Below are 25,660 nucleotides of genomic sequence, written 5' to 3'. Positions count from 1 at the left end.
TTTTACAGTCCTCCCCCCTCCTGTTTCTCCCCCCCCTCTTCAGCCCGGGGGCAATTAATACACCACCTAAACACCCGGGCAACGGCGAGAACCCCCGCTTGTATAATAATACATACGAAATCTGCATTAATCAAAATATTATATTGGAGTGTATTTTACGACCGTGCAATGCCGGATGGTCTGCTAGTAATGGTATATAATAGATAATCGAAAAATCCTCAGAATTAGTTGGAAGGACCGACGCACCAACACCAGCGTCCTGAGTGAGGCTGACATTCCCACTATCACCGCTGTTGCTCAACGCCAGCTCAGATGGACTGGTCATGTTGTCCGAATGCCGGATCTCGGCCTCCCAAAACAGATTTTCTACTCTCAGCTTGTTGAGGGAAAGCGTGCCCAGGGTGGCCTAAAGATGAGGTATAAGGACAACATCAAAGCAAATCTAAAGCGGTTTCACATGGACCTTGAGACATGGGAGGACGTGGCTGGGAGCAGGTTGGCATGGAGGAGCGCTGTCCACAAAGGTGCTGCGCTTTATAGTAGTGACCTAAATCAAGCTGCTGAGGATAAACGCAAGCACAGAAAGGACAGAGTATCAACCAGACACACCCAACCCCACCCCACCACCACTACCTTTATCTGCCCAAATTGCACAAGACAAATTGGGTCTAGGATTGGGCTCTATGCTCACCTGAGGACCCACAGAAGCCACAACGGAGGACAGTCTTACTTGGACACGAGTGACCGCCGATGATGATGATGATAATAGATAATACTGCATACCGTAAACTTTTGCTAAAATAATACTGCCCGCATAAAACATTGCAGAGAGTATGGTTTCTGTTGATGGATGTCAGTCCACTATCGGTTTTTAGGGCATGTTTTAATATCATCCTTCTACATCTATAGACGAATATTACTAAATAGATGCCCATAAGATCACCATAAAGTCACCAAATTAATGTGGCTATACTTTCAGTAGTTGGACGATAAACAATAGATTATTTCGTAGATTGATCCCCTCTTCTTATTTTCTATATATATTACAATTATTTTAGGTCTTATTTTTTAAGATAAAGAATTAAACAGTAGTCAACGAGACGCTGATCGCCAGCACGAAACGATGAGAAACACTTGCTGAGAAAGGAAGAAAATTGCTTTAGATGGATTGCTAATATATAGTGGCGACTAATCAAGTGGCTATTGGATTTGAAAACGAACATATTGTAGTAGAATGGGATGCAGTTACGCGAGATTTTGTTCTACACATAAGATCTCCAAAACGTGCTCATAGAATGTTCGTTTTGTTTTTTCCCCTTAAAGTGCGAGTTGAATTAAAATATATTAAGAAGTAGCTAGCACCATTTTTTATCTGTGTAAATGTGGCAATACAAATGAGAAAATATAACCCTTCACTATGCTGTATTCTCTGCACGATGCCCCAATTAGATAATATATGGACATATACAAATAGCTGGTGTTAGAAGGATTTTTTGCAAATTAGATCCACTATCATAAGGCAAGAAAAAAATAATCAGAGTAAAAATTATTTCTGTTGAAACAAAGCATCAATACCCCCGATCGAAACATCTACTATATACAATGTTTAACTTGATTAAATCATAGAGGTGTAGCCAATTGATAGGTGTCAGAAATTTTTGTATGAATTTTTGGCACCCTTAACACGAAACTGCGAATAAAATATTTAAAAAAAACTCGTAATTTATCTTTTAACAGTGGGGTGTTTATTTTCGTTATAGATTATACTTCCAAAATAAACTATTAAAGTTGTATAAAAAGTAATAGAAATATTATATTTTATTAAATAAAAACAGTAATGAAATTAATTGAATTTTATTAGTTCAGTATTTTTCAATTTTTAAACTTAAAAAATCTATCAAAATGTTTCTATTGATTCTATTTTTACGATATTGTCAGGGTCAATGTGAATTTTTATGCTCTTTGCGATAAACTGAATATAACATGTCAGACAAACGTTTTTTTTTTAATTCACGAACCCCCATTTTGAAATGTCTATTAAAAAGTAAATAATTAATCTACTCAACAAAGTTTTATATATCAAAAATTGACGATAAAAGATCAATAAATAATACATTCAAATTTAAAACAAAACAATAGTGTTTTTTTTAGAAATTTACCTGTAAATCCGAGGTTTAAAACTTTTTTTTTTTAAATCAAGTTGTTTTTTTTTTTGGTTTTGTTTTTTTTTAAATGAAACCTTGGTCCTTGCTCCTTTAATTGAAAAAAAATAGGGTTTGACTTACATTTCTCGAATAGTTATAAGCTTGGAAAATATTTTTCCCAAAGTTTCTGACACACCTAGCTTATTCATAATACTAATATTAAAGTAACCATTAACTTTCTAGGAATATAAATTGATGATAGCAAAAACAAATTTCGACAAGCTAGTATCCTAACACCGGGGCAGTTGGTAATATCTATTCAGCTAAACGCTTCATTTTCTTTTTAAAAATGTATCGTGATGCTTACCTCTGAATTGTGCACTTGACGCGCTACAGCTTTAACGATGCCAATAACGATGTACTCAAGGCCAGGACGATCTGAATAATAATGAAGAATGGTGGCCCCATCCTCTTCTCTCTCCGAACATCGGAACGATGGGGCTCGCATACCTGGGTAGATGGTGGCCAGGTGGTCGTGGAGGGCATCAAGATTCTGGAGGAAATCTTTAGTTGTTCCTCCGAGCACTTGCAGAATTTTGTCGTAACCAGATTCTTGACAGAAGTCAAAGAATTTCTCGCCAAAGAGTTCAAGAATTTGACTAGCTGGAAGACCTGTAAAAATGAAAACATTTGAAAAACATGTGAATATATATATATATATATATATATGTATATATATGTATATATATATGTGTGTGTATGTGCGTGTATGTGTGTTTGTGTGCTATATAATGTGTGTATATATAATACATATATTCACTAGATATTAATGTCGCCTAATGGATTGACTAGTCTCGTAAACAAATATACATATATTGATATATAAATATATAATATATACACACATATATATATATATATATATATATATATATATATATAACGCGTCTCTTTAAATGTGTGTAGTGTTTTATTTTCTGCATTTTTATTATACAGAATCTCTTCGCTTTCTTTGTCCATGTATGTGTGTGGGTGTGTGTGTGTGTGTGCGTGTGTGTGTGTTTGTGTGTGCTAACACATATAAATACAATTCACGAAACGGGTCAATATCGTTCAATAGACAATTCTGTTGACAATGAACCATAAACATATCTGTCTGCGTGGCACACTTGACAAAATGGAAATATACCTTCTTGATAGACGCTGTTGTTCGCGATTGGGTTTCACTTCTAAAGTAACGTCATACCACTTGTAAGTTATATTTTTCATAACTTTATTTCGTGTCTGTGACTTCCTTCGAAGTTTGCACGAATTTATATTTGTCTACATCATCTCTAGTTAGTTGACTCGATTTTTGCACGGACAGGAGAGATAACATATATTCCAAGCATATCTCCAGCCAGCTTCCACTGACTCACGAACTATCTCTAACTTCAAACTCACTTTATTACTCTGTGTTTAGTGAATATATGATAACTTGTTTATTTGTAATCATCTGACGACACGATAACTGGTAAAACTTAGTTGTTTTGGTAACATGTAATGCTATTACTTTTCATAAATAAAAGTACATTCTTCTATAACATAAATAATTTGTTTTAAACTAGTTATCTTCGATTAAAATAAGATTATTCTGCTACTGAAAATATGTATTCAATAACTACCATCTGGTAACAAATCACAGCGCCATCTTTTGTTTCTCTATTCGATCCATTAAGGCAATCTGTTCTATCCGGAAGTCATAACATCCGATATATATATATATATATATATATATATATATATATATATATATATATATATATATATATATATATATATATATATGCCTAAAAATAAAATAAAAATACCAGCGATGGTTGACGTTATGTTGTTTTGAAAAAAGAAAAACCGAATGAATTTATAAAATGGTGATTAACGTTTCGTCCCTATTGCAAGGGGCATCCTCGGGATATTAAAAGGAAAAACGCAGAAGAAGAAAACGATCATAGACCATACGTAAGTGAAAAGGAAACAGTGTTAGAATCCTACCCATAACGGGAAAGAAACTATAAATGTGTGTATATGGGAACGTTGGGTTGTTCAATGTCTATATATATACACTTTTAAAAATACGTTATTTAAATACCTAGGCATTTTTAAAAGTGTGTGTATATATATATATATATATATATATATATATATATATATATATATATATAGAGAGAGAGAGAGAGAGAGAGAGAGAGAGACATTGAACAACCCAACCTTCCCATACAAACACATTTATAGTTTTCTTCCCGTTATGGGTAGGGTTCTAACACTGTTTGCTTTTCACTTACGTATGGTCTATGATCGTTTTCTTCTTCTGTCATTTTCCTTTTAATATCCTGAGGATGTCCCCTGAAATAGAGATGAAACGTTGATCACCAGTTTATAAATTCATTCGATTTTTCTTTTTCAAAACAACATAACGTCAACTATCGCAAGTATTTTTATTTTATTTTTATTCATATATATATATATATATATACATATATTTATATATATACATATATATATGTGTGTGTGTGTGCGTGTAATGCAATAAGTTTGATACATGTAAGAGGACATAGTTACAAAGTATTTGTAGATTTTGTTTATACACACGGGCGATAAGACTTAATCAATCAAATATAGCGGATGGCATCCAATCAGAAATCAATTCACTGCATAAAACATACAGGATAAGAATTTAGCACGCTCCTCTACGTTTCTCGCAATAAGGAACTCTATCCTTCACCTCAGACCTTCTTCGGATTGGTTGCCCACCGGAAACTTTATTCTTGATATTAGAACTTTTACGGATTAATTAGCCACCGGAAATTTTATTTCTTATTTAAGGAGTTCTTAGGATTGTTTACTTTCTGAAAATTTTTTAAAACAATCAATGCCTTATAACATAAATATATTTATTCAAATTTAAAAAATTTGAGATATAATTATTTTCGCAGCGATAAAATGTGCAACGACGTTGTTTGGCTGGTTAAAAATATATATATATATATATATATATATATATATATGTATATATATATATATATATATACAAAAGTGAACTGTATGTCTGTCTGTGTGTATGTGTGTCTGTCTGTCTGTGTACATTTCCCTACGCAATAACTCGGTCACTTTTTAGTCTATAGACTCGAAATTTGAAATACCGGGTACTGAGATTTGGGAAAATCGATGTGACGGGTGTCAGCCAGAAATTTGGCTGTTAAGGGGTCAAATTTCAACGATTTGACCTTTAAGAACTCTACCAAACTCCTCCGACAATTTTGGGTCCAGACACTTGAAATTTTAGATTTAGGTTCCTTGAACATGGATCTAACTTAATAAAGTGATTTGAGCCCGAAACAATAAATTTTAAGGGGTCATAATAGGGGTCAAATTTTTAAAAAATTAACCATTTTTTTTGTTTTTTTGCTTTTTTTGCACAGCATACACCTCCAAACACCCGAGCAACGCCGGGCACCCCTGCTAGTATATATATATATATATATATATATATATATATATATGTGTGGGTGTATGTGTGTGTGTGTGTGTGTGTGAGAGAGAGAGAGAGAGAGAGAGAGAGAGAGAGAGGGTGTGTTGTTTTCTGCGAATAGAGGTTTGTTATTATGGCTAGTTTTAAAAACATACTGCTAATTTGTATTTCACAAGATAAATATGGAATTATCTATAGTCAAAATAACAAAGCCCCATTAGTCGCATTTTGAATATTAGCTATGACACATGTGTCATGTATATATTTTCTAACATGAGGGCATGTGTTTCTTTTAATTGATGATATTATGAATTCGTATTTGTCAGAAAATATGATATTATTTCATTACTTAGTGTTTCTTCTCATCCTTCCCTTTTTACTACTGCTACTTTTCATCTTCTTTTTTCATTTTATTTCTATACTTCTTCTTTGTAAAGTACCTAACGTATAAAACTTCTTTCCTAATATCGAAACGCTATTTATCTGTGCTAAGAGTTACTAGTGCCTTACAATTACATATTTTTATATAACATGCGTATATAGTACGCATATGGTGTGTAGATGATCATACTTTTCAGTAATAATCTCTGGTGCGCATTATTAATATAAATATCTGTTAGTTGTGTTAGGTGTTTAGACATATTCAAATGCACATAGTTCGTGACTGTGGCACCAAATACTTTATAGATAGTTATTTAAATAACCTCGTTTGCATAGTGTTGATGAAAGGAAATGCACAATCTTCGAATGATTTGTCTGCACATGTAAATTACTTCAGAACGAAGTAATCTGACTCGGGTTATAATTTCATATATTTATTTTCTTCTTCGACTCTGAGTTTGAAACGTTAGCTTTGATTCTCACACCCTGAAATATCGCGTCCACTAGTATACACGAACCTTAAACTATATCGACCAATTTCAAGTCGAATCCCAGGTCAAATAAGTCTGACTTATCTGAGTTTAGTGAATAGGGTGTTTCAAAAGTCTTGGGGACATTACAAATGCGTATATCTCATGAACTATTCCAGGTAGAAAAATGAAACTGGTGCCATAGTCTTAGATGCATAAAGATTTGATTAATCGTGTAGGATGAGCTCATACCAATTTCGTATAACTACTTCCTTTGTTCCAACTTACGTCATTTTATAGATTATTATACTTAATTTCAACTGGTATGTTTTATTTTTTTTTACATTCTTCTCTATTATATAATTTATACTGAAAAACATTTCAACATATCACAATGTTATAATTAGTTCCTCCTGCTGCTGCCCGGGAGTCACACTATCCAACATAATTTGCTCTTTTCTACAAAATAACTTTACCAGAAACTAAGTTTTAGTTTTAAAATCGATTGATTCGTTTTGTGAAGAAGCAAAAAAAAAATTGAGCCGGCGTTATCAGGAAAGTCTTAACTGTTAACGCCACGTTATTGCTGGAAAGCCTCATTGTACACTTAACCCTCTTACAACACCATTAACACGATAATTTTTTTTTCAAATATTATTACATTCATTTCACATCTGCTATTTCCAAATATATTTCCGGAAAGAAGGTAGTAACCATATTTTTCTGATATAAAATTTGTAAACCCACGGCACTATCCTAAACTCTGCCCTTTGTTTATAAAAACAGTGTCTTCCTAACACGCAGCTTTCTATATTCAGGGGCTTCTATACTGTAATCCTTGTGTCTTGAAGATTATACATATTTAGTAATTTTGCATGCCCACTAGACACTATTTTCGAGTGGCTAAGGTCTCTCTGTACAGGGTTTTGTTAGAACAACCTGGCATGAGAGTAGTTTTCCCTTAAAGTAAACCCTGACTAAATGTTCAAAATTACATAGTACTCGGTGCCCAAATAAGATCTCTTCACTAGGACTAACCTACATTAGTAGTTTACGAGTAATGATGAACCTTCTCCAAGTGATGTTACCTCAAGTAATAACACGAATCTGGATACTCCACCAGACTAGATAAATTCTTGTCCTGGAATCCAGTAAGACCAAGAGACCAAAGCAAAAGCTATACTGAAACATATTAATTCTGTTCTCAATTTATTTACTAACTCAATATGAAGAACTTAAATGGAACATTCGAATATCTATGTATCTTATATTAGGTCCAAGTGGTAGTTCCAGGTTGTGGTCCCCTTGATTCATGAGAACTTCGACTGTCGAAAAATAAAACATAATAGCATTTTCGATGTTGATTTTTTTGCATTTCTACTTTTATAACTGCAACGACCACATTCCAACTAGTTTTCTGTAGCGACGTGTAAGATAGCCGACGTTCAGTTACGCAATAAACAAATATCATGTAGTTGGCATTCCGGATTGCATAACCATCGCATAGACGTGTGAAAGAATCTATCAAAAAGAAAATGACTTACCAAGAACTTGAGATGCTGCTCCAACAAGATCATATGATACTGAATCATCGTAAACACACCTCACCAGAAAGTGTCCCTCCATATTCAAATCTGCTGTTTTCCTAAATAAAGAAAAGAACACTATCTATACCAAATCAATGTAATAAAATAGTTTCAAACACATACCCCAAATAACATATTCAATGGATATAATGCGTTCAAAAAGCACCGAATTAAGTGCACGTAAAGAAGTAGTAAACTAGCAGGACCTGTGAAAATTCCACAGCGGACTCTTTTATATATACTATATTGATGCTGGCATGCTGTGGATGTTTAGAGTAAATGGAGACGCTCTGATATTATTGTAGCTCTTTAAACTGCAAAAGTAGTTATATAAGCTAACAGGGAAGCCCGGAATAGCCCGGTCGCAAACAAGTGTGTTATATATTTTAATGCATTCATATTTCGTGTATGTTATTATAGAGTCAATTTTCTATCGATTCTTATCTATTATAAAGTTGTGATTTCAAAAATAAAAAAATATATATCCATATGCCTTCGGGTTATAAGCTTTAATCGAAACAAAAACCAAAAAAGAATACGTATATATATATATATATATATATATATATATATATATATATATATATATATATATATAAGTTTGGTGGTTACATTTTAAATTCTGATAAAACAACATATAGACACGTATATTCGATGTAAGAATTTATTGTTTGACAAAAGGAATATAGAGAAGGGGTGATGTTAATTTCCTTAATCTATGCATTTTCAATAGAGGAAATGAAATGCGGTTAGCAAAATGTTCAGCTGTGAAAAGACACTTATTTTGTTTTCAGCATAAATATTGAAAATAGTTTTTTGAGTGGTTGTTGATAATTGTATGGAGATAGTTATAGGAAGAAAGAGTTTGGTACAACTTGGGTAGCCCATTATCGGAAGGAGTAACAATGTCCTCCGGGGCTATAATCCAGGTAGGCAGGGGAGAAAGTTTGGCAAGGAAATTGTTACTTCAAGTAATATCTATCAGGATTTTCATCTGAATTCTATCAATGTCTTATCTCGCTTAGATATATATATATATATATATATATATATATATATATATATATACACGCACACACATACACACATATATACATATATATACATATATGTGTGTGTATGTTTTTTTTTGTTTTTTTTACACAGTGATCACCACTTATCAAGGCCCGGAAGCCACTCAAGGATAAGGGTTATTGCAAGTACATTACGTTAGTGTGGAGATTAGATGGAGTGTTTACTTAAGAGGGCGGTTCATTAGGAATTTGTTAACATTAGACTTGAAGACATCCAAGTTGTAGTCCGGAGGGAAGCAGGCAGACGGAACAGAGTTCCACAGGCGTGCAGTTCTAAGAAAGAAGCTTTGTTCATGGAATCCGCGTTTTGATTTAGGCACAGATATAGAGTGGGGGGAATTTTTCACAGTGGATTCAGCTAGACGGGTGTTTTTCGTGAAATATTGGCGAGGGGGGACCAGGGATTGGAGTTCAGACGAGCACCTGCCATGAAAATAACGATAAAACAAGGATAGGCTCGCAACGTCTCTTCTGTGAGAGAGGGGTTGCAGGGTAGAGAAAAGGGCATCCCCCACTAAGCCACGAAGTCTATTTTGTACTCTGTCAAGGCATGATAGGCTGTTTTTGGCAGCTCCTGCCCAGATATGGCAACAGTATTCCATCCTTGGACGTACTTGGCTTTTATATAGATAGAGAATTGCATCAGTAGTGAGATATCTTCTGGAGCGGTAGAAGGATCCCACCATCTTTCCAGCGACCTTGGCAACAGACTTGATGTACGTGTTCCATTTCAGATCAGGAGTAAAGGTCAAACCCAGAAGCTTGTCAAAACACGGGGCCTCACCCAGACGAGAGCTATCCATCACAATTGATGCCAGCTGGGTATCAGAGCGTTGATGATGTAAGGATAGGAGTTTGGGGTTGGATGCATTAAAGGTAACTAGCCACATCTTCCCCCACTGAACCACGCTCTCGAGATCAGAGGAGAGAGAATCAGAGAGAACTTTGTCATTTACAGCCTTTGATGTGTTGCTGTAGATGGTCGTGTCATCAGCATAGATGTCAACGAATGATTTAAGTATGTGTTTAGGGAGGTCATTGATGTAGATCAGGAAGAGAGTTGGGCCCAGGATTGACCCCTGAGGGAGCCCAGCATTTATATTGCACGCCTCCGATTTTTGTCCATCTACCACTACTCTTATAAGCCTATCGGAGAGAAATGATTTAATGATTGAGAAAACATTTCCAGTTATACTGTAGCTGGAAATCTTGTAAAGTAAACCCTTATGCCATACCTTGTCAAAGGCCTTTGATATGTCAAGAGCAATCGCCCTAGAAAGGAAGCCTTTGTCAAGAGATTCACTAATCCTGTGGGATATAACCGTCAGCACATCTGTGGTAGATCTTGCAGAGCGGAAACCATATTGTGTGTCACTAAGAAGGTTATTCCTGCTGAGGTGGTTGACTATTTCTCTATTTAAAATTGATTCCAGCAACTTACTCATAACACAGAGGAGACTTATTGTCTGTACTGAGAGGGAGATGACTTATCACCTGAATTCTTAAATACAGGGCAAACTGATGAGGTCTTCCAGGGGGTCGGAAAGCACTTCTCCTTAAGGCAGCGCTTAAATAGTTTCGTAAGTATGGGAGCAAGTTCTGGTTGAAGCTTTTTTAACACTATAATTGGGATGCCATCAGGGCCAGTTGCTTTACTGGAATCTAGGTTTTTTATTAGCTTGGCGACCTCATGCACGGATATTTGTATGTTACCTAGCTTGTTCTGTGTTATAGGAGGAAATATGGGGAGTTGATGGCCTTCGTCGCATAGGGTAGAATTAGCTGCAAACTTCTTTGCAAATAGTTTGGCCTTGTCTGACGCTGACGAGATGACCTCTGGTCCATTGAGAATGGTTGGGATAGAACGCACAATTCTGTTCAGGATCCTATTTGTTATTTGCCAAAACTGGTGAGAACCAAGCCGCTGATCAGCTACCTTGGATTTAACAGACTGGGCATATAGCTCTCTTGCATTTTTATTACTCGTTTACAGTGGTTGCTGGCAGTCCTGAAAGCAGCTTTAGTCTCAGTGCATCTATTACGTTGGTAGCTATGGAAAAAGTGATTTCTGTGCGCGATAGCAGCAGCACATTCTGGGGAGAACCATTGCTGGCTTTTAGGTTTTTGTTGGAATTTTTTAGATGGTATGAATTGGTCAATGCCTACAATTAACCATTCGGTCAGATCTGATACTATAGAGGACACTTGTGTGTAGATATATATATATATATATATATATATATATATATATATATATATATATACACATACGCGCACACACACATAGTGTATGTGTGTGTGTGTGTGTTTAACTTTAGTTCCTTCAGCTATAGTCGATACCTAAACAAAAACTTATGAAAAATTCGTTGTAAAGTTATTATTACAAGAAATGGAAATTCATAAAAATTAAATAAGATTCCCTCAGAAGAAAGAAAAATGTAAACGTGACACAGAAATAAATAACACACGCGCTATCCTTTTAATATATCTATAAATACGTTCGGGAATAGATATTAGCGCGTCATCCAATAATATTCTAGTCTGCTATATCAATGACGCCATTATAAAACTTATATACGATTTTAATAAAATGTGAAATGTGTTAATTCATAAAAATACAAATTTTGATTATCTAATTGCAGTTGTTTTTGTAAATTATTAAAATAAAGTAAAGATCTATATTTCCTGTATTAATAATAGGAATTCATTTTGTCTAAGAAAAGAGAATGCTAACAGATGGTATGCTGATTCAACACGCCGTCTTAAAGGCACCGACGTGGCGTTAATTTGTCAGAAATGCGAACAAAGTCCTTTACTGCCGATCGTTAATTAAAGTTGCGTGAGAAAATATTAGAATATTTGAACATATCACCATTTAACATGTGCATTTGTTAATAAGAAAGTTGTGTCTCAAGCGGTCCAAGGATTGCGTAAAATGGATAAAAGCTGGGCAGTATCGGCGATCCAGTGCGATGTTTTAAAGCTGTTTCTACAAAATCTAAAGGAGTTCCCGTGTCAATATGTGATAATGTATGAAACATTAATCCACTGTTTTATTCAAGAGTCAAATCGAAAATCGGCCGTAAGTGGAACATTCAAACACGACAGATGTCGCAAACAAAAAAAAACTATGCGTTTTATGGTGCTCAATGTATTTACTTCATCGATAACATACAGAAAATAAGAACATATTTCTATGTACAGCACATTTTCTTGAAGTAATTACCGGATAATTATGACTTTTTAATATGCATTTAAGGAAACACGGCGATGTGTGCGGAGTGTAAGCAGTCGAAAATACAACATTCACGAGGTATATATATAGTAGCCGAATGGATACGGCCTCCGCTAATCGAGCCAGAGATGTCTCGTGTCGCGGGGTTCGAATCGTTTGACTGGTAGTAATCGTGACACCCTGCACTGAAGAATCCCGAAAGGATGAAACACTAGTGTCTGTAGGTATTTAATTATTATAGTAAAAAAATAATTATGACAGCCCCTTTAAGAAATTCGTTTCTTATCGTTGAGCACTTTCCGTTGAATTAAAAGTCGGTCAATTTAGCTCTTATGCGTAGATCATCGTATAACGATTTGATCACTGTCTGTCTGACCTAATGAACATTTAAATTTAAAAAATGTTTAAAAAATTCAACGCTATTTCATACGGTTAATAGTAGCCGAATGGATACGGCCTCCGCTAATCGAGCCAGAGATGTCTCGTGTCGCGGGGTTCGAATCGTTCGACTGGTAGTAATCGTGACACCCTGCACTGAAGAATCCCGAAAGGATGAAACACTAGTGTCTGTAGGTATTTAATTATTATAGTAAAAAAATAATGATATATATATATATGTGTGTGTGTGAGGATCATCATATATTATTAGATCACTCTGACATACGTAATTTCTGGCAGTTAACAGTGGGCAAATGGATTAGGTCCTTGCTAATGAAGTCAGAGATAACTTCTGTTGCCGGGTTCGAATATATCGACCGTTGTTTATCGTGACACAATGCAATGATGATTCCTGAAAGGATGAAACACTTGTGTCTGTAGCTATTTAATAATTAATATATTAAATAGTTATATATATATATATATATATATATATAGTAAATAGTTATATATATATATATATGTATGTATGTATATCTGTGTGCGTGTGTGTCTGTAAAAGTAAGAATTGTTTGTGTGAAAGGACACCTCTCAACTATATCCTCAACGAATTTTTAAGTTACAGACTTAAAATAGGGCATTTAGTGATCCGATAAAAATGGTTTATAAAGGGGTCTAAACTGAAGAATTGGTACGTGAGGGGGAGGCGGTCATCGGATTTTTATCTGTTTGTAACCATTTACATAACCGCACATACGCATTCGTATCATAACAATGTCTTTAACCTACGTATAAGTAGTACTTTCAAAGAACGTCGCAAGCTGGACTAATTGACCCATTGCCTTTTTATTTAGTTTTCGATTTAAGTTCGAGTATTTTTTCCTCTGAAGAAGTGAACTGTCTAGACAAATATAATACTCGCATGCACGTGTCTCAGTTTTTCTCTTGTTTTACTTGACCTTTAAAGAAAATGTAACGCTAAATTTAATAATGACGGTATTTCTGTTTATAATAAATAAGAAATCTGCAATTATTAAAATATAATATTTATGCGTATTTTACGAGCGAGAAACTTCGAGAGTTTCTTAAAGTGGCTGTCATAATTATTTTTTTACTATAATAATTAAATACAGGCACTATTGTTTCATTTTTTCGGGAACCTTCAGTGCAGGGTGTCACGATAAACACCAGTCGACAGATTCGAACTCGGCAACACGAGCCATCGATTAGCAAAGACCGCATCCATTCGGCTACCGTTAACCGCGTGAAATAACGTTGAATTCAAACATTTTAATCTTGTAAAATGTTCTCTATGTCAGTCAGACAGTGATCTAATCTTTATACGATGATCTATGCGGAATACACACACACACACACATATATATATATATGTGTGTGTGTGTGTGTGTGTGTGTGTGTGTGTGTGTAGTTATTTTATGCAAACAAAAAACTAAGAAAAAAATCCTTTGGGAAAATGTAGAGTATTTCGGTTTGTTTGAATTGTTCTTGCGATATTTTTACTGTAAATTAGAGAGTAAATATTTATTTTCGTTAAACATTATACAAACTGTATAGAAATATTTGGCAGAAGGCCTAAAATGGGTTGAGACGCGAGAGGACGTCCTTACAATCTAATGCTAATTAAGGTAACATAGCTAAATCCATACGTTGACCGATATAACGCATTCGCACTAGACATCCAGCATCGATCACCATAAAGTAAATAAGAGAGTAAATATTTATTTTCATAAAAAATACAAAACTTCAAGTAAAATTTGGCACAAAGCCGAAAATAGAGGACAGTCAGGACAAACTAATAAAAACTAGACTAACTCAGCCAGTCCCTACTTTCACTATACTCTCACCACAATACCGCATTTATACAATACATTCATGACCAAATACATCCTTCATGGATCACCATAAAAACAACATATCATGAGTAACCCCCTTAAACCCTACGTTTTAAAATATGCAATGCGAGGTAAGGTGAATAAAAATTGTATATACATTATAAAATAATATATAAAATGTTAATAAATAGGACCCTCCATTACTAAAAGTAAATAAGAAGATATCGCTTCATAAAATAAGTAACAAGTAGTAAAAGGAACTGATTAATCAAAGTGAACGGCGCTCTGTTACTGACTATGCAGAAACCGAATAACTTTATATAACCTACTTGATATTTAAGAAGGCTGGCACTAAGTGTTCGTCTTCACGCAATCACATATTTGGTGTTCGTCTGAGTACTTCCAAGGATTGGCTACTTTTCGGAAAGCCTATTCTTCGTCCGCAATCTTTTACAATTCCGCATTTATACTCCAATTTTGTTTGGAACAACATTGCTCTTTAATTAAAAAAAAAGAACTAAAATGACATACAACGCGAAAGGTTATGGGTCCAGTAATATCTTGATTTCGATGGGTCGGTATTGAATTTCGAATCGTGGCAGATGTATTTTTTTAGGTTATTTACGAATTCAAAAACTAAAGTCCTTCAGACACAACCTGAAAACCGGAACGTTTTAGCATTTATTGAAAAAAGAAAACGCAGCTGTTTTTTTTTTACGTAATTGATGCAGTGTTTGAATGACATAAGTGTATTTCCGATAATTTATTTAACTTTGTCTGATGGCTGCAAACATGGTATATATTAAGAAAGCATTATTTATTGTAAGGAAAACCTAAAATTATTTTATTACATACAGAAATGACGTCTGTAACAGGTCTTAAAAGCCGATACGATTACAGACTTTATTATAAAGACCGAAACAACGCCAAATTTATAATAAATGTCTAGTTAAACAATCAGTAATAGCATTTTGAATTCATATGATTTAAAAAAAAACTGCCAGGTGACTTCAAACTTTTTAAAACCATGATAACTTGAAAAAAAAACTTACTTTAGTCAAGTCTAAGTAGCATTTCAAAATTATGAGGAACTAGAAGGATGATAAAGTAAAATAAGGAATCTACAAGTCTCATGATATTTCAAAATATCCAACAAAAACCAAGAAAATAAAACTCTACCTGTAGATCGAAAAACGCAATTTTTCAAAGAAGAATTCTTCCCTTAAAAAATAAAGATAACTATCTGCTATAATTGAAGCGACCCAATCACGAGTTTTCAAGGTAAGTAAAAAAAATCAAAGGGACCCCATCAAAATTATTGAGATCTTCATAAGGGAATATCTGTCTTTTATTTTTCTGTTCGTTTTACTCTTCAACATACAATAACATCAATGTTAATTGTTGAGCGGCTTCAGCTGTAATCACGAAAAGTCCTATTTCTTATAAAGTAAAACTCCTTTAATTTGAATTTCCTCTAAAGTTGGACTTCCTCTCATTTGGACTTCTTCTAAACCTGGACCTTCTCTAAACTTGAACTGTCTCGTCATTGAAATTGTATTAGCATATTTGATGCGGAGTTGCAGTAAAACTGTGTACATGGTTTAGTCAGATATTGCGCAGAAATGTTAATATTGGTAATATGTAATTAATGTAGATTAGCTATTGGTAATTAATTTACACTAACTATATTTTTTCAGATTGTTATATTTAAAATAGTGTAAAACAACCCATCACAATGGTTGCAAGTCTAAAAGAAAACAAGTGACACTGACTTTACTCGAAAAACGTCAAATAATAGAAAATTTAGATGCTGGAGTTGGAAATATCGTTATATTGAGAGATTATAAGATGGGAAGAAGTACACTGTTTTACATCAAAAAGAAAAAGGAGGAAAAATTGAAGGCTGCTCCTTTTTCTCCAACTAAAAGATATGTCAAAAGATGACTTCGCAGACCAAATCAAGTTAAATTCGATCGAATATTGCATGAGTGGTTTGTAGCAAAACGGAATGAAGGTGTAGAAATATCTGGGCCCATATTAATTGCTTAAGCAAAATCTCTTATGGAAGAGTTGAATATCGCAGAAAATATGAAATTCAGTGAAGGCTGACTGAGGAGCTTTAACAGTAGACAGGGTATCAGACTACTAACAATGTCAGCCGAACAACGGTCTGCTGATACACACACAGCATCAAATTATTGTGACAAATTCAAGACAATAATTGCGGGTTATGGTTTAACACTAGAGAATGTTTACAACGCTGATGGAAGTGACGTAATTTGGAAGTGCTTGCTTACAAAAACATTAGCCGGATCTGTGGAGTAGAAAATAAAAGGATTCGAATAAAATAAAGAAAAACTAACAGTGATGGTATGCGCTAATGCTTCTGGAACTCATAAACTTAAGCTTATTGTCATCGGCAAATCAAAGCGTCCCCGAGCATTAAAAGGAGTTTGTCCTTTGCCAGTATCCTATTATTCTTCACGAAATGGATGGATTAATCAACAGTTGTTAAAAAATGTTTTTTGTAAGAATTTGTGCCAGTTGTCCAGAGGCGTTTTCTTGAATTAGGTAAATTTGATTCAAGTGCTTGCTTCTGTTGGACAATTGTAGAGCACATCCTCCTGAGTCAGAACTAGTGTCATCTTGCGGGAACATTTTTGTATGCTATTTACCAACGACTTCTCACATCCAACCTATGGATCAAGTGATTATTTGGAACTTAAAATGTTTCTACAGAAATGATTCCATGATGAATATGATCAATAGTGCCGTGAGTATAAGCGATTTTAAGCGCTATTTTACTACCAAATATGCCATATTTTCTCTCGCAAGTGCATGGAACCAAGTTCGAGCAAGCACATTGACAAACGCATGGGGTAAATAATGTCCAGCGCCAAAGGCTTTGGAACTGGAGGAATCAGAGAATACATCTGGTCTAGAAAAAATTCTTGAAACCAAACGGTTACCGACCCCCCCCCCCACGCTGTTCTTAAATCGCTTAATGCAAATGATGTTGAAATGTGGGTGCAACAAGATGAGGAAACTACTGATCAATATGCTGAAGGCAGTAATGGTGATAAAAATAAAGACAGCTCCCATTCTCTTGACAGTAATGTAAATAACCAAGAGCACCCTGATGAAGCTATATCATAGAATGGTGCAGGAAAGTCTATGGAGACGGTTATAAAATTTCTAAAAAAAGTCCTTACTTTAGTGACAACTATGTTTTGCAAGCAATGTCACTCTGAAGAGATATAATTATAAAGAATCTACAGAACCAAGAAATTGTAGATTTTCCTGATCGCTTATGGAATACAATAGCAGCGCCCGAGAGCTCAATCGATGAAAATAGAAACTGCAATGAGACTCATTCAATGAATAAATTTAAAAAAAAACTGTATTTTACATAAATGTATTATATCTGTAGATGATAACTTAGGTAATAAATACCTAACAAGTAAGAGTAGATTTAATTTATTTTCAATGTTTTTGTTCCTGGTAATAATATTTAACAATTCTTACTTGCAATATATCGTAAACTCAACTTAATATATACTTGAAGTATCACATAGAAATGGATTTCATTTACCATTTCTTAATTCTTAGAAAATTAACTGCAGCACATTTTATTCATCACGAAGCCTGAACAGCATCCTCTAATTTGAACGAAGCGGATGTTCAAATTATAGGAGTTATACTGTATTTTTATTTCAGCTTTAATCCCCAGAGTCAATCTAATTAGTTAGCCGACGTCAGTCGAGTAAATGATAGTGTTTTGCATATAAGCGATGCTACCCCCCTAAGAAATAATCATGGTAAATATTGTTTCTGTATTCTACCAAATGCGCTGCTGTTTAATGTTTAAACAAAATATATTTTTTGTATAAGCTGCTATTAAATAAAGCGCAAATATAAACTTTAGCCGTAATAAGTCAAAATTGGTGTATCCGATATTAACTCTTATTTACAACGTGTAGTCGCATGAAAAATTAGTCTGCCATTATCTAAAACTTGGCATAGTATTCTTAGAACTGCAATATATAGAAATATCAAAAAGTTGTCGAATATGGTTAACAGAATTAAAATTGACCCTAAGAATATCACAAACTACAACGTTTGTACACAAGAAAAAATAGAAATAGCAAAAAAAAAAAAAAAAATTGCAGAAAAAAGGTCAGAAGTATCATGTCACTGGTGCATTGAACGATCCCGTGAAACCGATGTGTTGAGAAAACTTCAGGTGTGCATCGGGTTTTCAGTTGGTTTGTTGGTTGTTTTTGTTTTACGACTTATCAACCCTTTTCAAGTTATTTAATTCCAAATCCAGTGATTTTGGAGAAAGATTTTTTAAATAGAATATATTTGGGTTTTTTTTCAAGTCGATTCCTATAAAACTCATGGTTGGGACTCTAACAGGTACCACCCCTTCTGGCCAGAGTGGGCCTGGGAGCAATAACAATTAAATGGTAGCTCCACACTTTGCAAAGCCCGTAAGCTGGGGTCTCAGCATCGGATATATTTAAAGGTCATATCCAGGACCAGGGTTTTTTTTAGACGTTTTCTCCTGTTTATTAACGGTGTATATCTTCCAAAACCAATCTTATGCTATGCTAGGAACTAAAAAAAAAATATATTTAGCTGATATGATCCCTTACGGAGCAGTAAAGTGTATTCGCTCTGACAATGGATTGAATTTTCTAATGGAGACGTTGAACTTTTATCGATTTATCATAGTACCAAGCGTGAGAAATCGATTCCTTTTTCCCCACATCCAAATGCAACTGTTGAATAATCGGGCGAATCCTTTCTTAAAAGCAAGATGCCTACTTAATGCATCAAAACTCACAAAAACATATGAACGCATAGAGTATGACGGCTGCATATATACGCAATGAATTTTCATAATAAAAGACTAAAAAAACATATGAATTTGTATGTGATAAGAAAAAAAAACAAATTTAAGCAGAATGCATATTTTTAGTTCGAATTTCTTGTGATTCATAGATAAGAAAAGCAAATTAATATACAAAGTACACGGGATATAAGTTAAGCGATTAATACGGAACTCCATACTATGTCGTATTTTCTCCACAACAAAATGCAATAAAACGCACTCCTATTAAATCCCATGTGTAAAATTGATGACATATTTATTATCGAAAAACAAAAACCGATTATATGAAGAAGACGACTAAACAGTTTCCCAGATTCATACAGTTGCCATCGTCAACAATATTTTAATGATTAATATGCTGATGAGTATGTTAAAGTTGCGAATACGCCGAACAATGAAACAGAATGCAACTCGATTTTTAGTGGTCGAAATTTTGAGAATCATCAAGTCGATGATTTCTATTTCACAGAACATATCCCAAAAATTTTCATTGGTGCAATTAATTCAGAACAATGTCAACTGTAGTACGTCACTTTTAAAAATAAATGTAACGCTTTCACATAATATAATACCTATATGGTAGTATCTCCTATAAAGTATAAAAAAATCTAATATCTTCTGGACGAGTCTTTTACAAAATACTATAGCATCAAGCGTTCAATAATATAAACCATTATTTTTTTCCAAAGGGTTTTCTCACATTTATGGCACAAGATATGTTACAAATTGTCACCGAGGAAAAACTACAATGCGACTTTTACTGCAACTGGCATCGCAGTATAACCTTAACATCCATTAAATGGATGTAAAAATGTTTATTGTAAATTCCCGATGAATGAACACGAGCTGTACGTAATAAAGAGCATTGGACAAAATAAAAATTAAAAGATCACTGTATGGTTTAAAGAAAGGTCGATGGCACTTGCACAACATATTTCATAATAAATTTATAGAACAACAAGTCAATCAATTTCCAGTAGATTCCTGTTTGTACACTGAAAATTAAAGAAATTAATTACTGTTTTTATTCTAGTGTCGCAACAAGTGATGACGTAATCTTCATGTATTTTAAGTATTTATTGAATAACAATTCAAAATGGCGGATCTTGGTCGGATATCATGGTTTTGAGTAATCACTTTAGATACAAAAATGCATTAGTAAGATGAATCAAAATGTGGTTGACAAAATGTATTAATGTTTGGAATTCAAGATTCAAAGAAACGCTCTACACCGGTTTCAAATTAGGTAAATAAAAATATGAACTCGTAATCTAAAATTACTGAGGATATACTATCAAGAGATGATAAAATGTCTTATATGTTTAAGGGCAGCCACAATATCCGACATATGTTAAATATATCACAAACTATAGCAAAATTATCAAGATAGACAATGAAACATAGCGAAATAAGTCGTTAGTTATCTAAAAAGACTAATAAAAAATGTTTAGTATTTAGAAAACCTACGCATTACCTCAATTCATGGAGATGTCAGATTCATATTTGAGAAATAATGAAGATCGTACACCTATGAATGGATATTATTTCAAACTATAAAACACAGCTTATTATTCACAGAAATCAAGGAGGAAGCAAATTGAATTACTTTCTAATTGTAGAACTGAATTTGTAGTGGTATCTCCTTCTGCTTCATGAGCCATATATATAAAAGTTATTCTGAAAACTGTTTTGAAACCATAATTAACTGAAGAACTTGAAATTAATTTCAATAAAAAGGCTAACATAGTCTTTGCTAAAAAAATCCAATAATTCACTAAATTATTTGAAACTATAAAAACATCTTCAAATAAATGAAAAAATCTATTAAAAACTTCAAAACTTTAATTCGAAAATATTAAATATCACTTCAAAAGAAATGACGTCCAAAAGGAATGCATCATTGTAAACTCTAAAAATCAGCAAAATATAGCCGACCAATTTACAACATGCAAAAATACAAAGTAAAAAATTTTTATTGCTAGAAAGGAGAAGGTTTGATTCTTAATAACGGGAACTGCGTAACACGTTAACTGGCATCCATTTTGTTTACTAAATAATTTTTAACATACTACACGAGTAACAAATGTTAAAAATCACTTGTTTGAAAGTACTTCTTTCTTTCTATTGTTATCAATGCATATATATATATAAATATATATACATATATGTATATATATATACATATTACACAATTAAAAATGGCTTCGAGTTTACACGCTCATTGTATAAGGTAAAAATAAAACTCATTTCCTTTTAATTTTACTTTTTATAGACGCATACTGTATTTGACATTTTCACAATATAAAATCAAATGAGTTTCCTGTTTTTCGTTTTATTTTGTTTCAATATTAAACTAGCGAGACCTGTGGAAATTCTACAGCAGACACACATTATTATATAAAAATATTGATGTTAGCATTCTGTAAATGGTCAGCGTAAATGCAGACGCTCTGATATTATTGTAGCTCCTTTGTTAAAACTGTAAAACATATTTATCTAAGCTAGCAGGGGCACCCGTCGTAGCACGGTTGTGGAGTACGCTTTATTATGATATGTTAATTTTTGCATATTTCGTATATATTATTATAGAGTTATTGTCCTATTGATTTTTATATATTATAAAGTTGCGATTTAAGACATACAAAAGTATATCCAATGACTTGGGTGCATCAGCTTGAATTAAATCTGAAACCAAAACTTATGAAGAACTCTTGATAAAGTTATTTATAAAAAATAGTTTACTGGAGTGCAATCAGCTATAATCGAAACCGAAACCAAAACTTATGAAGAATTCTTGGTAAAATTATTTATTATACAGAAATGGAAGTCCATAACAATTAATCGACAGTCCCTCAGACGTGAGCGTGAATAAATAACGCACACGCTATCCTATTAATATATAGCTTTTTTTACCCATATCATTTTAGCAAAATTTAAAGTGGACGAACTTGTCGGGTATTGCACAAAATGGGGTGTTACGTTATTTTGGTACAGTTAAAAATATTAGGCTGTATTATAGAATTCGCAATAGGAGCAAACATCGATACTGTCGATATAAGGGCCAGTTTATGATCGAAATATAGAGGGTTCCTTTCAAATTTTGTTTATATCTGTTTCACAAATTTGTTAATCTAATATTTTTCGGCCATAAACTTGTCCCATTATATCGAACTTAGTACCGATATTTTTTCTCTGATTTTCTGTAAAAATGTGAATTATATATGATGCTCTTTTATTGATGTTTATTTCATGATCGAGCACTTGTATAGAATTATTTTCACATACACAGTTATATATATATATATATATATATATATATATATATATATATATATATAACTACTTCATTTACTCACATAAAATTAATATACGAAAGTATAGATTTATGCGTAAACTTGAAGTATTTATTTAAAAGGTGCTCAATACGTAGGTAGAGCTAGTTAGTAATTTATTGAATATATATGGCGATTAAGCTACACTTAATATTCTGCGTTTCATCCACTATAGGATTCGTCAGGCTTATTCGCAAATTTGTGGTTGTTTCTTGTTTTTTTATATATGTTGAGGATTTTTAGTCAGCCAATCAGCTTTCTAGTATCCACCACCAAAAAAAAAGGAAAAAAAGGAACACGTCTACCTTAAACCACTAACATAGTTCTAAAACAGATCCTTTGTTCGATAAAATGCATGCCCATTGGCTGATAGGAAGGGGCGCGGTGGATACTAGAAAGCTGATTGGCTAATTAAAAATCCTCAACGTATATAAAAACAAGAAACAACCACAGAATTCGCGCATAAGCCCGACGAATCCTATAGTGGATGAAACGCAGAATATTCAGTGTAGCTTAATCGCCATATATATTTTATAAATTACTATATATATATATATATATATATATATATATATATATAAGAGAAGGAAAATTAAATCTGTAAGTTGAACTGAATACTCCAAAAAACAACGTACAAAGTGCTTATTCCTCGAAGTTTTAAAGAATGCGATTCTTGTTATTCTTCTCATTAGAGGACATAAAGAAGTCAGCAAATTATATTTGTAATTATAATAAGCTCTATTCTCTATTGCGTATTGAGCCTTTTTAATTCGGTTGGGATTAAATTTTCTATATATAAATACTGTCATTTATATTAGTTTGAATTTCACCATTGCGTATATCAGGTTAACAGTGCATCCCTTTGAGTGCATATATATATATATATATATATATATATATATATATATATATATATATATATATATATATATATATATAGTCGTTGAAATCCATCTGTCTTAGGGGACAATGAATTTCCGCGGTTCAGACTATTCTGTTGGTACATTGTGACAAGCCAATGTTGGATCGGCAGGCTCTATTTCCGATGCTACAGATGAAAGTGTTGTCATGCTGTTAGAGTTCTGTTACAGTTGTCGCATATCTGTACGACATTCTCGTATGCTCTAATCATTCCTATTTATATTATCATATGTTCTTCTCACTCCTATTGAACATGTCTCTACAGCCCTTCTGAAGCGGACATACATATAAATCTGAAACTGTTTTTTAATAATTGACGAGTATACTGTTAGTATATCAAGTAAAAATATGTGGGTGTCTTAGACAACAAATCAAAATGATAATATTTGTATTATATGTAGATGGCGGGGTATACAGAGAGGGTTTATACGTTAAAATTTTCACGTAATCTTAAGTATACCGAAGAGTCGAACATTGTAATACATAATTCGCAGCAGTATCGACACAGCAGTGACGTCACAGAGATGGGAATCTGTTTATGTTACGTGGCAAATGATCGAAAATATCTGACTTTCATTTGAAGCGGTAAGAAAGAGAGAGCGAGAGAGAGACAGAGAGAGAGAGATAGGCAGACAGACAGACAGACAGAGAAATCATTTCGCTTGGGATTACGTGATGAAGAGCGATGTAGTATTGTATGTGTATGCATGTATACTATAAAGACAAAATAAAAGTAAAGAGGTTTATGAAGAGTAATTGAATTTGTGATGTTTATTGATAAACTTAATGAAAGCTGAAACAGGCGAAAATGCTACAAATATAATGGCAAGGAAAAATCGTATGGAATCAAAATAAATGAAACTGTATTTTTGTAAGTAAATCCCCTTACACATCCGCTTTACACCCCCCCCCCCAAAAAAAAAAGAAAATATTGTTGTGTCACCATGAATTGGCGCCACACCAAAGATTCGAGGAGGTCAAAGAAGGTGGAAAGATCGAGGAGAAAAAGCACTAACCAGACCTTTACCAGATCAGTACAAAAAGGATTGGTGACCTTGGGGCTGCTTATTGCCACTGAAATTTCAGTGAAGACCTATGGTAGCTAACAACGAGAAGTCTATTGTAAACGGCTATTGCGATGACGCAAACTAATTTGCAAAGATTATGGCAAGAAAATCAGGGGATATTTGCTGTCACTCAGACTTTAGGGAACACCACAGAAGGTTGTTCTTATAGAGATGTATGTGACGATGGATTGCGTGAAAACTTCGAATGATCATTCATAAGAACAAGAATAAGAAAAAGAAGACGAGAAAGTAACTTCTATAATGATTCAAAAGAGAATTGTTTAACTGCGGTTGCTATTTCACCAGTGTGTCTAGAGAAATCCAACCACTTGATTCTACCGATTATGTGGGCGTTGACTTTCAGAAAAACCCAGCAACATTAAAAAGGGCCACGGATATGACGATGGTTTCTTATCCGGCGTGTTTTATATGGCACCATTGATTACTGAAACACAGGAATCGTTTTATTTTTAATTCATCTATTGTTGGCATCACCTCTACGGCATAATCGCATTTGGCACACCGGTGTCTGTCAGATCACCGAAGTTAAACAACAATGAGTCAAGCCAGTAGTAGATGGGTGACCATTTGGGATTTCCAGGTGCTGTATGTGCTCTCCGCGTATCTCGGCATTGTTTCCAATCGTTCTGGATTTCTCCTCTCCATTGGACTCAAGACGTGTCGATTCAGGAGAGGTGTGGCTTGATATTGCGCAACCGTAGCCACACAATTACATGCGAAGCTTCCCCCTATAGAGGGGTATACATTTCTTTTCGAGACTGAACAAAGGCATTGAATCCATCAAATAGTTTTAT

General features: G+C 33.8%; 1 protein-coding gene across 2 annotated transcripts in view; it reads right to left on the bottom strand.

Moving 5' to 3' along the window:
- LOC145277959 (guanylate cyclase soluble subunit beta-1-like) overlaps positions 1-25,660 on the bottom strand; it is a 241,814-nt gene that overhangs the window by 61,513 nt on the left and 154,641 nt on the right. For both annotated transcript variants that reach the window (XM_080130083.1, XM_080130084.1), the window contains 2 exons: positions 8,048-8,148; positions 2,512-2,816 (listed from right to left, as the gene is read on the bottom strand). In XM_080130083.1, coding sequence (XP_079986209.1) covers positions 2,512-2,816; positions 8,048-8,148 — 406 coding nt within the window. The remainder of the gene's footprint in view (positions 1-2,511; positions 2,817-8,047; positions 8,149-25,660) is intronic.

The sequence above is a fragment of the Euprymna scolopes genome, chromosome 6 (assembly GCF_053919585.1).
Source record: "Euprymna scolopes isolate OS-2025 chromosome 6, ASM5391958v1, whole genome shotgun sequence".
Taxonomy (NCBI): domain Eukaryota; kingdom Metazoa; phylum Mollusca; class Cephalopoda; order Sepiida; family Sepiolidae; genus Euprymna; species Euprymna scolopes.
The sequence above is the reverse complement of the archived record's forward strand: the minus strand, read 5'-3'. Positions and strand labels throughout refer to the sequence as shown.